The sequence below is a fragment of the Lithobates pipiens genome, unplaced genomic scaffold, assembly GCF_037356315.1.
Source record: "Lithobates pipiens isolate NorthernLeopardFrog02 unplaced genomic scaffold, aLitPip1_a1.2 Scaffold_16, whole genome shotgun sequence".
NCBI lineage: Eukaryota > Metazoa > Chordata > Amphibia > Anura > Ranidae > Lithobates > Lithobates pipiens.
The window spans coordinates 455996734-456013163 of record NW_027507748.1 but is presented as its reverse complement, the minus strand read 5'-3'; the positions used below and the strand labels follow the sequence as shown (position 1 = coordinate 456013163).

At 41.6% G+C, this 16430-nt stretch overlaps 1 protein-coding gene across 2 annotated transcripts in view; it reads right to left on the bottom strand.

Annotated features, from left to right (window-relative positions):
- Positions 1-16430, bottom strand: part of GRTP1 (growth hormone regulated TBC protein 1) — a 104703-nt gene that overhangs the window by 64875 nt on the left and 23398 nt on the right. For both annotated transcript variants that reach the window (XM_077482846.1, XM_077482848.1), the window contains one exon: positions 3701-3862. In XM_077482846.1, the coding sequence (XP_077338972.1) occupies positions 3701-3862 (162 nt within the window). The remainder of the gene's footprint in view (positions 1-3700; positions 3863-16430) is intronic.

Below are 16430 nucleotides of genomic sequence, written 5' to 3'. Positions count from 1 at the left end.
TCAGAGTGCCCCATTACACCACTGTCCACAGCAGAGTGACTCCTTACATCAAGTGTCCCCACCAGAGTACTCCCAAACCTTTAGAACCAGGCATGCAAAGGACAGGAGCAGAGGAGGTGGAGCAAGCTGAAGGTCTGAATGGAGGAGGTTCCACTTCTTTACTTCTGATATGCTGGGGGGGGGGGGGGGGGCATGAACAGGGCATCATTGGTTTCTGGGGACTGGCTGGCTGTCCAAATAAAAAAAAAACTTAAACTCGGTCCAGGTCTGGACTACAGTCTGCCATTTAGTGATGCCTGCTATAATATATTGACCTTATATAGCTTTTCCTCTTTTTTTTTATTTTTTTTAAGTAAATCTCCTTTAAGGTAAACAGATATTAACATTCAGAGGCATTTTGGCTTGTGATGAAAGCACTACAAATAGTACTTGTTATAGGTTTTTTTTTATTTTTTTTATTCAACTATAAGTGCTTAGCTTTTTAAACAAATTTAGCAAAACTTTGAACTACTAAAGCTGTAGTAAATATTAGCAGCTATATTCAATTACCATTAGCAAAGTATTAATGCTGTCTAACAAGACTCTTTTGAAGTGCATTGGTTACAATATACACTGTGGCGTGGTCTTGATGTTCAAGTCTATGGCAGTTAAATTTTACTGTGGTTAGATTAGTTAAAATCCTATTTATGATATTTATTATTATTGCTGCACAAGGCATTCTGGGCCTGTGAATGAAAAATGTGACAAATCAGTCTACAACTGCAGTTACTGCAGTCCAGAGTTAAAAATAAAACAGATTATAACTGGTTTCTATGGGTAGCTAGAATTGTTTGGTACATTTTCATACATAATGCCATTTATAAGTCAATGTTATTATACAACCTATTTATTATATTACGAAAGCACTGCAGTTATCCAAACCTGTCAATATAAATTCAAACATACTTTGTAATATGGCAATCTTATGTGTTCTGTACACTACTGGTGTACAGAATGCTCACAGAAAATCTCATTGTGCTTGTTTGATTAGCTTACCGCTTTTCTCATAAGTCTACACTGAGCTACAAGCCAAATTCCAGGCATCCTCTGTTTTAGCAATTTTATTTTCCGTAAGTAGTCTCTATAGCTTTACCACCAAGAGATACAAACACGGCAGCTTTTCAACATAGACATTGCTCTGGTTATATTAAGAGTAGGCCTTCCTATATGCAAATCAATGTAAAAAGGAACATGGAAAAAAACAAATATGTTATTTTTTTTAGAAAACAGAAAGGATGGATATGTGATATAGCTGCAGTGTATACAGGTGACACTAACGCCGCGTACACACAACCGGACTATCTGGCAGACTTGGTCCGGAGGACCAGAGTCCACCGGACAATCCGCCCGTGTGTGGGCACCGGCTGACTTTTTCTTTCCAAAAGTCCGGCGGACTTAGAAAGAAGTTTTGACTCAAAATTGTCCGGCGGACAATCCGCCCGTCTGGGTGCTAGTCCGCCAGACTTTTGAAATGAACGGACTTGCCCACACACGACCCCGGGACAAGACCCCGAAGTCGGAAGAAGACCCCCAGACGACGACGAAAGCCAGGCTCCTCTGCTAGTAAAAGAGCAGAAGATAGCGGAGAAGTCCAGCGAAAAGACCCCCAAGACGGAAGACCACCGGAGTTGTCCAATAAATTATTTAAAAAACTTGTGTTGTGTTTTTTTTCTTTACACTTTTTTTTACCAGGTGAATGGGTAGGGGTAAAATGTACCCCATACTCATTCACATAGGGTGGGGGGCCGGTATCTGGGGGCCCCCCTTATTAAAGGGGGCTCCTGGATTCCGATAAGACCCCCGCCCGCAGACCCCGACAACCAACAGCTAGGGTTGTCGGGAAGAGGCCCTTGTCCTCATCAACATGGGGACAAGGTGCTTTGGGGTGGGGGGGGCACAGGGCCCCCCTTCCCCAAAGCAGCCCCCATGTTGAGGGCACATGGCCTGGTATGGCTCAGGAGGGGGAGCGCTTGCTTGTCCCCACCCCCTTTCCTGACCGGCCGGGCTGCATGCTCGGATAAGGGTCTGATGTGGACTTCGGGGGGGACCCCCACGCCGTTTTTTCGGCGTAGGGTTTCCCCTTTAAGTCCATACCAGGTGACAGGGCTTGTGAGGTGTCAATCTCGCCGATGGAGGCGGCGACATTGACTTCCTTCGCTAGTCCTGTCTACCCGGATCCACGTTCAAAATCAACAGACTTTTCTCCGTGTGTGGGCAAGTCCGTTCATTTCAAAAGTCCGGCCGTGTGTGGGCAGGACCGCTCATTCGGAAAGTCCAGCGGATCTCTACTGCAAAGTCCAAAGTCCGGCGGTTTGTCCACCGGATAGTCCAATCGTGTGTACGCGGCATAAGATTTCTTTTTGATAAAAATTAAGTTACACTTTAAGGTGTACTTACTCCCAAAGAAATAGGACAGTTGAAGCTAGTCTTATGAAAACCTCATATCTATAGCTCAGCCAAGCTAGCCAACCAATATGTAGGTTAGTAGGTTCCAAAAGGTTTCAATCAATATGTAGGTTCTAACATACTTCAATCAATATGTAGAATAGTGGGATCCACCATATTTTAATTGTATGTAGGTTGGTTGGTTGGTTGGTTGGTTGGTTGGTTACAACATACAGTACCGAAACCAATATGAAGGTTGTTGGGTTCCAACAGACTTCCACAAATATGTAGGTGGGGGGGGGGGGGGGGGTTCCAAATTATTTAAATATGTAGATTCCAATATACTTCAACCAATATGTCAATTGGTAGTTACCATGACTAGGTTCCAACATATCTTAACCAATATGTAGGTTGGGTTCAAGCATGCTTTTAAAAAAACTAAATTAAAACAAGCAAAGTAGATGCTCCTTGTAAAAAAATGTTTGAATTAATGCATGATTCGGACTTTGGTGATTTTTTTTAATCATGTGTGCAAGAAAATATCCAAGCTCTTCCCCGTTTGTAAACGTACCTCAAATTTTGCAAATCTCAAGTAATCTAATGCCGCGTACACACGGTTGAACTGTTTGACGTACTTAGTCCGTTGAAACACATTTCAGCGGACAATCCGCTCGTGTGTGGGCTTCAGCGGACTTTTTCAGCGTGCAGTCCGGAGTACTAAGAATTTCGGATTTTCCAAAAATCTGTCCGTCGTACTTTGGTTTCAGCGGACAATACGGTCGTCAGTATGCTAGTTCGAGGGACTAAGAATGGCGCATGCCCAGAAAGGATTTACACGGCGGAAGGGTGCTTTGCTGTGTCTTGGACTTCCTATTTCTAGTCCCGTCGTACGTGCTGTACACGTCATCGCGCAAGCTTTCGATGGACTGTTTGTGCATCCGTGTGTGGTCAAGTCCGTTCAGTGGAAAGTACGACGGATTGTCCGTCGGATTGTATGACGGACTAAGTACGTCAAACAGTTCGACCGTGTGTACGCGGCATAAGGCTTGTTAGAATTTAAGACCAAAAAAAATATATAATAAATTCATTAGACTGGAGAGAAGAACTTCATATGACTTGCTGCAAATGGAAACATCTCTCAATCAGGTTCTCTTTCATTTTACAGGAAAATTTATAATTCCGATTGGTCACTATAGCCACCAACTATTCTAATTTTCTTCCCCCCCCCCCCACACTAAATCTGGAAAAGGGAGGTAGACCATTATCATGAGGTTACCTGTAACGACAGCATCCACAAGCTTTGCATTCTTCTTTCCCTCTACTAATACATTGTGATAGTATCCTGGGTTCTTCTCCATTCGGGCCTGTGCTCCACTCACGAACATCCACACGTGACAGCGATGTTCATTAGGAATGCCTTTCCTAATATATCTCTTTACTGAAACAAGGAGAAAAGACTTTAAGGGGCTTTTCTGCAAATCAGCGGTAATACAGCAAAACAAATGTTACAGGTATTAGTAATCCCTGCTGATCTTTTGTTTATGTATTATTGATGTATACAGAGCTCATCCTCAAAAAAAAATATATAAAAAAAGGGTAGCTAAAAAGCCAAAAATTAAAAAAAAAAACAGATCATTATTTTTCCATATATTTCTTGTATCCTCTGGGACATTCAATCCACTTTCTGAATTTATAATCCACATATTCTGATAATCCCAAAGGAATACTTTCTACTCGGACTGATTGTCTAAACATCTTTTCATATTTAGGTTATTTAGGGCTGGCCAAATTCCAATAGCCATGTTAGCACCTTTAATCAGCCCTTCACATTTATGTCAATGAAAAAATGTGTTGCCTAGCTTGTTGTGTGGCCCAAAATCTACATTTACTGGTTTCTGAACATCGGGTTGATTTTTCCAGTTCTTGTATATCTATCTGAAGTGATTTTCTGTTCTAACCAAACCCTGAATTTAGGCATCCTTTTAGGACTTATCCTTGTTAAGTCAAATACATTTCTGTGCATATGGATGACACCCTGGAACTTCAGCTCAGGATGTACATACAGAAACAATAGCTTTTGGCTAAAACATTTTCAGCCAAAACATGCTGGAAAACCAACTCTCCCAATTTGTAGCTGTTGTGGAAAATGTTATGAAGATGTATTGGATGCATTTTAATATGTATTGTCATAAGTCTCCCTGTGTTTGTTCTCCCCCAGCCCGTTCTAAAGTACTGACTGGGGCAGACTGATGCTGGTTGAGATCCGTTAGGTAGTGGAAAACGTCCTGGGATTGGAAAGAGGTGTTGGCAGAGTGGGGGTATGTCCGCCAGCGAAAGGGCCCCTGTGCATTACACAGACGATCGTCTGGGGGGATATGCTTGCTCAGCAAGGACTGGTTGTGGGCGGATGTGCGCTCATGGTCTCTGCTGTGTCTGATCAGCACATGTCGGGATTCACAGCGCACATCTGTGGATAACCTTCCATCCACAAGGAAGTGTAGAATAATCCAGGTATACATTGTCCTCTGAACAATGTATATTAAGGATTTCTATCAACGAAATTGTAGTCATCAGTCATTGGTTAATACAAATGTCTGATTGGCTGTCTGTGAAGACACCACTGTCTTCTGTATTGTATTGCTTCCTGTATTATTTGGTCATTTACATCCTGCGTTGCTCCTGTGAGGTCACAAGCTTTGTAGGAGGTGTTTAGTTGTTGGAGGCAAACCCTCCAGGGTGTGGCTTCCTGTTTATGGGTAAATAAAAGAACCAGGCTGAGTACCCGCAGGGGAAGGCAGGCTGATGGAACTGAGAACGTAAGAAGGATGGTCATGTCTGTTCATTTGGATGAGTGGGTTGAAAAGGTAAGAAGTATTATATCATTAAGAAGGAAATGGGTGCTTATATTAGCACAAGAGATGTGGCTGTGTGCATAGCATACAGCCATATTGCTACCACATAGCAAAGTGGCAGATTATGTATTTACAGAACACGCGTGCTAGAGCGCTTTCTGGAACAAGGGGCAAGGTGTCACCCTCTAGATTTCAGTTTGTGCCGCACAAAGAAACATAGGACATACGCAATATAAAAACATGAGATTCAGGGGAATGCATTATGCAAAAAATACAAAAAGTGAGTTTTTATGCATTTTTTTTATTTACCTAAATCATGTTACTGACCTGTTTCCAATTAAGCCATTTAGTTACAAAACGTTCTTTCAGCTCTTCCTCATTAGTACCACTTGGCCAACTTTTTGTTGCCCTGTCCCAACTTTTCTGAGGCATGTTGCCGTCATTGATTTCAAAATTACCTTATTTTTTTTTTCTTAAAATGGTACCTTTTCTCAGTTTAAAAATTTTATAGGTTCTCTATTTTCTTTTGTGAATACAATGTGGGTTTATGAGATTTGCCAATCATTGCATTCTGATTTTATAAAATGTCAACTGTTTTGGAATTGGGGTTGTAATCAGTAATACTGCATTAGTAAAGATTTTTCTGTTATCATAGTTGCCAAGATCTTTTTTTTTTTCAGGAAAGCCTCACCATTTTGTAACTCGCTCCCCCTTCAATACCAAGAGTTGGGCAGGGGGGGCATCTGACATATATTGGTTGTTTATTGGTTCAGATTTAAATATACCTAAAGGTTGAACTCTAGGTGAATATAGAAAATGTCAATTATTGCACGTATGTAGTCATTACAAATCATTGGCTACCCATTAAAGCAACATGTATGTAGTATTGCACCCAGGGCCGCTGATAGGCCAGTACAGCTGACCCTGTTGTACCGGGCCCGACCAGCAGGGGGGCCCGGGCAACCTGAACAGAGAACTAATGTAAAAAAAAAAAAAAAAGAAAAAAAAATCCTCCAGCCACCATGACCAAACGTTGTTCCAACCAACAAACCGCCCCTACCCCACCAAATCTTTTTATTTTTTTATTCCAATAGCTCAACGTGTCTATGTAGGTGGCGGCAGGGGAAAGGACTATTTCTCCTATATCGGGTGCGGAAGAATGTCAGAATCTCTCTTCCGTGCCCGCGTCCTCTATAGTGCCTTCCCTGGCCCACGGAGTGATTCCTCCTCCTCTGCTCTGTTCTTCACTTGGCCTGAGAGAAGAAGCAGTGAGGCGAGTGGCGGTGCCGGCGGGGGAGAAGAAAAAAAAGAGGCATCTGACCAGAATAGTTTGTGGGCACTTGCAGTTCAGTCCAGGCAGCAGCAGGATCAGGGAGGAAGTGACTCCTGGGGCTCGGCTAACACAGGTATGTGCTTGCTGGGGGGGGGGGGGGGGGGAGGATTCAAGATCCATTACTACTGCAGCAGCATCTATACATTATGGTATTGGCGGCATGGGTGGAACTGTCTGCAGGTAGTACATGCATTATGGGCCATAAAGCATGTGCTGCTTGCAGACAGTGCCACCCATGCCGCCAATGCCACAATGTGCTGCAGGCAGTGCCACCCTTGATGCTAATGCCATAACACATGTGCTGCCTGCAGAGACAGTGCCCCCCATGCCACCAATGGCATTATTGGCAGCATGGGTGGCACTGTCTGCAGCACAATATGGCATTGGCGGCATGGGTGCCACTGTCTGCAGGTAGCACATGCGCATGTGCTGCCTGCAGAGACAGTGCCACCCATGCTGCCAATGACGTAATGTGCTGCAGAGACCGTTTCAAGGCGGGGTCTGGGGAGGGGCCAGGGGTGGAGTCTGAGGTGGGGCTGAAGGAGGGACCAGGGGTGGAGCTGAAGGGGGCCCCATCAGGTAGGCTGTACGGGGCCCCATGATTTCTATCAGCGGCCCTGATTGCACCTTAATGCAGCCTATTGATTGGGAATGAGTTGGAAGCACACCTGAACTAAGATCACATACGTATCATTTTTTTTAATGCTGTGTATGAATTAAAGTGGAAGTGAACTCCCCTATCGTTTTCAGCCAAGTAAGCTGCCATCTTTGCCTCTGTTTAATCTTCAACTGCTATGGTGCTGCACATGTGATTCGTTATGACACCAGCCATTGGATGGTTTGATAATTTGGCTGAGAGCACAGCCAATGTGCAGTTAGCATTCCTGGCATGCCTTTTTTATTTAACAGTTTAAACCCATGGGTTTACTTCCACTTTAACTACAAGTCCCCAACACCTTTGCAGATGTCGGCTTGCAGTTCTCAAAAGTACCATGGTGCTGTGGAGTACCATGGAAGTGCATTGATTCTTCCTGTTAATGTATCTGCTTGCCCGTATGGGATGCACAGCATACTGACAAATTTGCAGGAGCCCAAAAAAAAATTAATAAAAATGCTACATTTTTTTTTTACCTGCAAAAAATTAAATAACAAATGCACATTTTTTTTTGTAAACGTATCCTTTTAATGTATCCTTTTGGGGTGGTAGCTGTAGCAAAATGTGCCAGATGTGCTACAGTGCTTAAGGAACATGCCGACAGGAAAATCTGCTATTTTTCTGTCCAATTACAAGCTGTGGAAGGGGAACAAGATCTAGTTATACAGGCGATACTCAAAAAATTTGAATATCGTGCAAAAGTTCATTTATTTCACGAATACAACTTAAAAGGTGAAATATATGAGATAGTTCAAGCCGTGATTTGTCATAATTGTGATGATTATGACTTACAGCTCATCGAAAACCCCAAATCCACAATCTCAGAAAATCAGAATATTGTGAAAAGGTGCAATATTCTAGGTGCAAAGTGTCCCACTCTAATAAGCCAATTAAGCCATAACACCTGCAAAGGGTTCCTGAGCCTTTAAATGGTCTCAGTCTGGTTCAGTAGGGATCACAATCATGAGAAAGACTGCTGACCTGGCATTTGTGCGGAAAACCATCATTGGCACCCTCCATAAGGACGGAAAGCATCATAAAGTTTATTGCAAAAGAAGTTGAATGTTTACAAAGTGCTGTATCAAAGCACATTAATAGAAAGTTATGTGGAAGAGAAAAAAGTGTAGAAGAAAAAAAGGTGCACATGCAGCAAGGATGACCGGAGCCTGGAGAGGATTGTCAGGAAAAGGCCATTCAAAAGTGTTGGGGACTTTTTTATTTTCTTTTACAAGGAGTGGACTGAGGCTGGAGTCAGTGCATCAAGAGCCACCACACACACACATAGACGAATCCTGGACATGGGCTTCAAATGTCGTATTTCTCATGTCAAGCCTTTCCTGAACTACAAACCACATCAGAAGCATCTTACCTGGGCTAAAGAAAAACAAACCTGGTCCGTTGCTCAGAGGTCCAAAGTCCTCTTTTCTGAAGAGAGCAAATTTTGCATCTCATTTGGAAACCAAGGACCCAGAGTATGGAGGAAGAATGGAGAGGCATACACTGCAAGATGTTTGAAGTTCAGTGTGAAGTTTCCACAGTCTGTGTTGATTTGGAGAGCCATGTCATCTGCTGGTGTTGGCCCAATGTGCTTCATTAAGTCCAGGATCAATGCAGCCATCTACCAGGAGATTTTGGAGCACTTCATGCTTCCTTCCACAGATGAGCACTATGGGGATGCTGGTTTCCAGCAGGACTTGGCACCTGCCCACACTGCCAAAAGCACCAAAACCTGGTTCAATGACTGTGGGATTACTGTGCTTGATTGACCAGCAAACTCGCCTGACCTGAACCCCATAGAGAAAATGAGAGACATGAGACCGAACAATGCAGAAGAGCCGAAGGCCGCTATTAAAGCATCCTGGTCTTCCATAACACCTCAGCAGTGCCGCAGGCTGATAGCTTCCATGCCATGCCGTATTGAGGCAGTTATTGCTGCAAAAGATCCCAAACCAAGTACTGTGCATGCTTATACTTTTCAGAGGTCTGATATTGTTCTATGTAAAATCCTTGTTTTATTGATTGCGTGTAATATTCAAATTTTCAGAGATTGTGGATTTGGGGTTTTCATGAGATGTAAGCCATAATCATCACAATTATGACAAATCACGGCTTGATCTATCTTTCTTTGCATGTATTGAGTCTATCTCATATTAGTTTCACATTTTAAGTTGTATTAGTGAAATAAATGAACTTTTTGCACAATATTCAATTTTTCGAGTATCACCTGTATTACTTAAGTGCATTCGAGAAAAGTCTTGTCTCCAATCTTTGCAGTCTGATGGGGCCGTGTTAGTCTCAGGACTGGAAGACAGAAATCCTATAGCAAGTATAACAGCTCTCATATGTATTACAACAGTGAATTTAGCCTTTTGTTCTGGCTTTAAGACTTTAGACGCTTCCCAGTTGCCTAGGAATGGCTGGCAGAGACACACTCCAGTCTAAAAAGTGATGTTGCCTCCACAAATGTCATATAAGCAGCTAGAGTGATTCTATCCTTGTCAGTACCAGGTTATTGTAGCCTCTGTGGTCTGAAACATTGACCTCATAAGAGTTAAAACCAGCACCAGTGAACCCTCAATGTATTATACACACACATTGCAAAAGGTTATATAACCATACTATAAATGTTACGGTGTCTTGAAAAAGTATTCATACCCCTTGAAATTTTCCACATTTTGTCATGTTACAACTAAAAACGCAGAAGTATTTTATTGGAATTTTATTTGATAGACCAACACAACGTGGCACATAATTGTGAAGTGGAAGGAAAATGATAAATGGTTTAAAAAAAAAAAAATGTTTTACAAAATGTGGCATGCATTTGTATTCAGCCCCCTTTACTCTGATAGCCACAACTGAAATCTAGTGGAACCAATTGCCTTCAGAAGTCACCTTATTAGTAAATAGAGTCCACCTGTGTGTAATTTAATCTCAGTATTAACACAGCTGTTCTGTGAAGCCCTCAGAGGTTTGTTAGAGAACCTTAATGAACAAACTGCATCATGAAGACCAAGGAACACACCAGACAGGTCAGGGATAAAGTTGTGAAGAAGTTTAAAGCAGGGTTAGGTTCTAAAAATATATATATCTATCACATCTCAGAGCACTGTTCAATCCATCATCCAAAAATGCAAAGAGTATGGCACAACTGCAAACATGCCAAGACATGACTATACACCTAAACTGACAGGCTGGGCAATGAGAGCATTAATCAGAGAAGCAGCCAAGAGGTCCATGGTAACTCTGAAGAAGCTGCAAAAACCCACAGCTCGGGTGGGAGAATCTGTCCACAGGACAACTATTAGCCATGCTGATTTTTTCCTTCAGATTTTCCAAAACCATGTAGTGCAAGGGCATGCCTAATTGCATACAAATGAAAACTCCTAAGGTTTGACCTCATATTATATGGTTTTGGTAAATCTGAAGGAAAAAAAAAACATTTAAAATCAGTAGAAAATGATAGTGTATATGGGGCTTTTCACTGCACATCACCCTGAACACACTATCCACACCATGAAACATGGTGGTGGTAGCATCAGGTTGTGGGGGTGCTTTTCTTCAGCAGGGACAGGGAAGATTTTCAGAGCTGATGGGAAGATGGATGGGGCCAAATACAGGGCAATGTTAGAATAAAGCCTATTAGAGTCTGCAAAAGACTTGAGACTGTAGCAGGGGCTCACCTTTCAGCAGGACAGCGACCCTAAACATACAGCCAGAGCTACAAAGGAATGATTTAGATCAAAGAATATTCATGTGTTAGAATGGCCCAGTCAGAGTCCAGACCTAAATTCAATTGAGAATCTGTGGCAAGACTTGAAAATTGCTGTTCACAGACACTCTTCATCCAATCTGACAGAGCTTGAGCTATTTTGCAAAGAAGAATGGGCAAAAAATGTGACTCTAGATGTGCAAAGCTGGTAGAGACATACCCAAAAAGAGTTGCAGCTGTAATTGCAGCAAAAAGGTGGTGCTACAAAAGTATTAAAAAGAGGTGGTAGTGTTGCGCTGTATAAGGAAAGGGGAGGGGAAGGGGCAAAAGGAAAAAAGAAAGAGGGGGAGGGGAAGGGGTGGATGATCAGGGGTGGATAAAAATAAAAAATGTGTATATATATATATATATATATATATATATATATATATATATATATATATATATATATATATATATATTTTACATATTACACCATAAAAGTAATTAATTTCAGGAAGAAGTCACGTGACGGTGATGAACACGTGCGGAGAGGGAGAGAGGGAAAGAGGGAGAGAGAGACACCAGGAAGTGACGCCCAGACCTGCTGTTCATCACTGTATTTACATTGCATGCCTGTTTTTAACTTCAAAAATGTGAGTAGCTAGATTATTTTTATTTAATAAAAATGAGTGATCAAAATACTACACTATCTGGCAACGTCTCTTACATTTTATGAGGTTCATCTGCCACCATATCATCTGATATAAAGAGAAAGGAATCTTCACATTGGCCATCATATGTTACTATACATTGAAAACCATTTATCATTTTTCTTCCACTTCCTTCCTCCACTTGAAGTAGGCTAAGGAGAAAAAACAAGTGCCAATCTGAGTGTAGCGTTTGAATGATTAAAGAGAAACCATACAGAAAACTACTCACAAAAGTGAAATGTAAATCAGTGTAGCACTGCAAGGTTCCCCATCCACAGAAAGTCCTAAGCGGCTGTCGGCTCTGAGGGACGCAACCGGTGGATCCTGGAGCTTCCTAGGGCTATGGAACGCAAGAGCAACTGTTCCCATCGTCACTTCAGGGATGTGAGGGATTACCAAGACAATGCTTTTGTGGAGCATGCACTCCTTCAGGCCTATGCAGCGGCATTTTAGATGTTGGATCTTATACAGAAGATGCGTCCCGCCGCCAGATCCTAATGTCTGGCGGCGGCTCAAATTTACACAAATACATTACATAGTCATATATTGGGAAAAATACATATTTTTTTGTTCTTGGCCATCATCAAAGAATGGCATATAGAATAAAAGAGACAAAGAAACAATGGATTAAAAACAATGATAAATTAAAATCAATCATAAATTATTAATTACAAACAATAATAAATTGTAGTATCATATTTAAGCTGAAAATGATGTTTCCTCCAATGAATGTGTATGCTGAATAAAACTAATATGATCATGTATATGGTCCTAATGCTATGAAGAATTATTTACATGTGAATGGTACAGTAATGGGTGCAAAATTTCCCCCAAGCTATGCCAACCTCACCATGGGGCTCTGGGGAAAAAAAATGCCTATATCTCCCATATTATATATTTTATCGGAGATAAATTGATGACATTGTAGTATTGTCATCTGGGATGGCCCAGAGCCCACTTTTTTGGAGTTCGTCAGTCACTGCAATGCCAACTCATACAGCTTGTCCTTCACCTCAGTACATGATTTCATAGAACTAGCATTCTTGGATCACTTGCTTTATCATTTTGAAGGCCAGAAACTACATACCAAACTCACGGCTGGCAATTCCTTTTTGAACTACAATAGCTGCCATCACCTTAGATGGAGTAACATCCCCAAAAGTCAGTTCTGTAGGCTACATAGGAATTGCACTAGTGATAAAGATTAGGTTGAAAAAAGGAGCCCTACTCAAACAAAAATTTGCCAAAAAGGATTTCTCTCAGCCACTTACTGAATTAGCATTCAATACATAATTAAACAAGTGCCGACAAAAGAGAGAAACACAGAATTCTGTGAACCAACAACCCTGGTTCATAATCCAATTTCATTCAAAATGTAAGACTATGGAAAAAGTATTAGCAAAACATTGGTCTATCCTTCTGGAAGACCCACATCTTAAGAACACCCTGTCATCCAAACCCAAATTTGCCTATAGGTGGGCCAGAATCGTTGTTAAAAGTGGCGAGTCCCAGTAAGTAAAAATCTGGTAATAATTCCCTTACCAAAAGCTTGTGTCTTATTCCACCAATAGGTATGTTTCAGTGTCGCAAAACACTTTGTCTAGCATGTAAACATGTCACCAACGGTCAAAAAGTTTCCCATCAAAAACTAACCACAGAATTTGTGATTTACTGTGTCATCTGTCCCTGTGGCCCCACGGAAGAAATTCGGGGAGCATCTTCTCTTTGTTGAAGGTGGCGAGGACAAGCAGTGTTCCCCTGCATTTCCTGAAACATAGTAGAAAATCTTCCTCAGGGCTCAGGGTGTGGGTGATCAAAGCCATTCCTGACTCTTTTCCCAATGACAGAGCATTTTAAACATCACTGCCAGAGGGAAACATTTTGGATATGCACCCTAGATAGTTTGGTGCCCGGAGGCCTCAATGAGGAGATGGAAACCAACACTCATCTGAACCCTCATCCATGGCTTATCATCCACAATACTTTGTTTGCAACATCTAAAATGATCTTAGTGTTAATTTACCATCGTTTTGCATTCGCCACTGTCATCCGTTAAATCTAGAAAACTCATGTTTGCCGTTTATGTTTTTGATTTAGGTTTATTCCCCTATCATCCAAAGTAAGTACCTCATTCTATTTAGTTTTTCCTGATATATAGATAGGTATATCTACATATACACACACACAAACACACACACACACACACACACGTACATACACTTCTTCATAGCATTAGGACAATATACATGGTCATTTAGTTTATTCAGCATACACATTCATTGCAGGAAACATTATTTTCAGCTTACATGTGATACTGCAATTATTGTTTGTAATTTATAATTTATTATTGAATTTAATTTATCATTGTTTTTAATCCATTAATTGGTTTCCTTGTCTTTTATTCTATATGCCATTCTTTGATGATATCCAATACCTATACATATGTACTTTTCCCAATATATGACTATGTAATATTCCCAAATATATATTTGTGTAAATTTGAGCTGCTGCCAGACATTAGGACCCGACGGCAGCCCGCATCTTCTGTATAAAATCCCACATCTAAGATGGCTCTGCATAGGTCTAAAGGAGGAGCACATGCAAACGTGTTGTCTTGGTAACCCCTCACATCCTGGAAGTGACGTCAGAAACAGTTGCTCTTGCGTTCCAGAGCCCCAGGAAGCTCCAGAATCCACCGGTTGCATCCCTCGGCGCCCACAGCCACTTAGGACTTTCTGTACACGCCGTACCATGGATGGGGAACCTTGCAGTGCTACATGCCAGTTTACATTTCATTTTTGCAAGTAGTTTTCTGTATGGTTTCTATTAAATCATCTAAACGCTACACTCAGATTGGCGCTTGTGTCCTCTCCTTAACCTGAACACACGCATCTATAGCTACAGCTCTTGGGAATCTATAGGTCTCAAGATGTACAATAGATTTTTTAGTTCCACAAAGTATAATATGTTGATAAATCACTAGATGTCACGGGGGCAAATAAAAACCGCATACCATGGCTATAAAGTCAGCAATGGAGGTACAACAGAAAAACACCTGAACTGCATGTTAATGCTAGGATCTACAAAACAGAACAAACACCAACATGACTTTCAACCGACATAACACTGTTGCATATATTTGATATCATGTTTTTTTTTTTTAGCAAGCTAGACAATGTCATACTGTTAGTGGTACGTCAGCTTGTTAGAATTACGATGTGTTCGTAGTATCATGGCCTTGGCCCCAGTGTGAAAGGGGTCTTAGTGTTCAATGTTTCACTGCATTAGTTGCTGAAATAGTACTTTTTTCCCACTCTCTTCTGAAAATGTAGGGAAACACTTTTACCATTGTTCTCGGTTATGTATAGGATCACCTTAAAACAAAAGGCTTGTTGATCCCATAAATTGCATAAAACTCAAAATGTAAAAAAATAAAATAAAAAATAAATATATAAAGAAATGCATAGATTTTCTCCCCCCCCCCCCAATTCCTGTGTCATCACATTGTTTTACTGCCACCTGTGTTGTGTTTATGTGCATTTTACATGCATTCATGTGTGTTGCGCTAAAAGGCATATATGCTGCATTGGTGTGAACAGGGCACCAGAAAACAATGGATCGTGTACGGAAAGATGCAGGCCTCTGACATTGTGCCAAATTCTTTTATGGCATACTCTGCTCATCACACACGTTACATTTTTCTAATATTCAATTTTTCTACATCCTAGTGGCCTTCAGTCTATAACCAGGTAGGTCATTGAGGATTGAGCAGTTTAGGGAGTCATGGCAGAACAAAGGACCCATCATCCCCAGCAGATCCTGAGGAGGTAAGCAATACTGGGAGGAACTTTGCTTGGATCTCTCTGCCTCAATCAGGCTGCAAGCACTGCTGTGGATGGATAAAGGGATGGAAGAAGCAGAGCAGAATCCCATTAAATTCTAAATTAGTATTCTCCTAATGCTGAAACAACAATTACATAAATTGAGGTGTGGAAAGAAAAGAGCCATTATATTTTTATCTGAAACAAGCGACAAAACACTGCAAATGTCACATGCTGCATGGGGGGCTGTCTACTGCTGCTAAGCCTGTTTTTCTGGCTGCCAGGTCATTTCAGCATTGTTTCTCAAGTGAAAGGATGGTGAGGTTTCAGAACTGGATTCAGTGTAGCCTTGAAGAGTGGTCAGTCAGCAGAGTCTGTGTGTACTACAATATGTGATCGTCATTTTATCCAAGCAAAAGCGATAGCTGTTATCTAGGGTGAAGGTGGTTGGCAGTACCCAGTGACACGTTGCCCAGTGCTTAAATATCTCAAGACAATACCTTTTTTTCTACTTTGAATAACACATAAATTGTATTGCAATCTGTATGCCACTGGAGAAACTTTTCTTCACTTCCTGTCCTATAAAAAAACACAACCTACTATTCCTTTTTTTGGCTACAAATTAAAATTTGGGATTTTCCTTCACTTTCAGTTACAATGACTGAGTCACAGTGGTCACCAGAACAAATAGAGAAGGGGAATTCCCCTATGATGACAAACAGGCAGCAATAAAAACCCAATAAAGGTTCTCAGGGCCATTACATCAGTCGCCTCGCCAGCATAGTGCGCCGCACAGCCTCTGCGAGATCCCTCCCCCCCCCCCCCCCCCCCGCCAGCCGAATACAGGATCTGCTCGGCAAGCTCCAGAACTGCTCATGCGCAGTTCCAAGCTGGAAGAACGTTCGCGGCTCTTTGACGTCACTGAATCACCGACGGAACTCCCT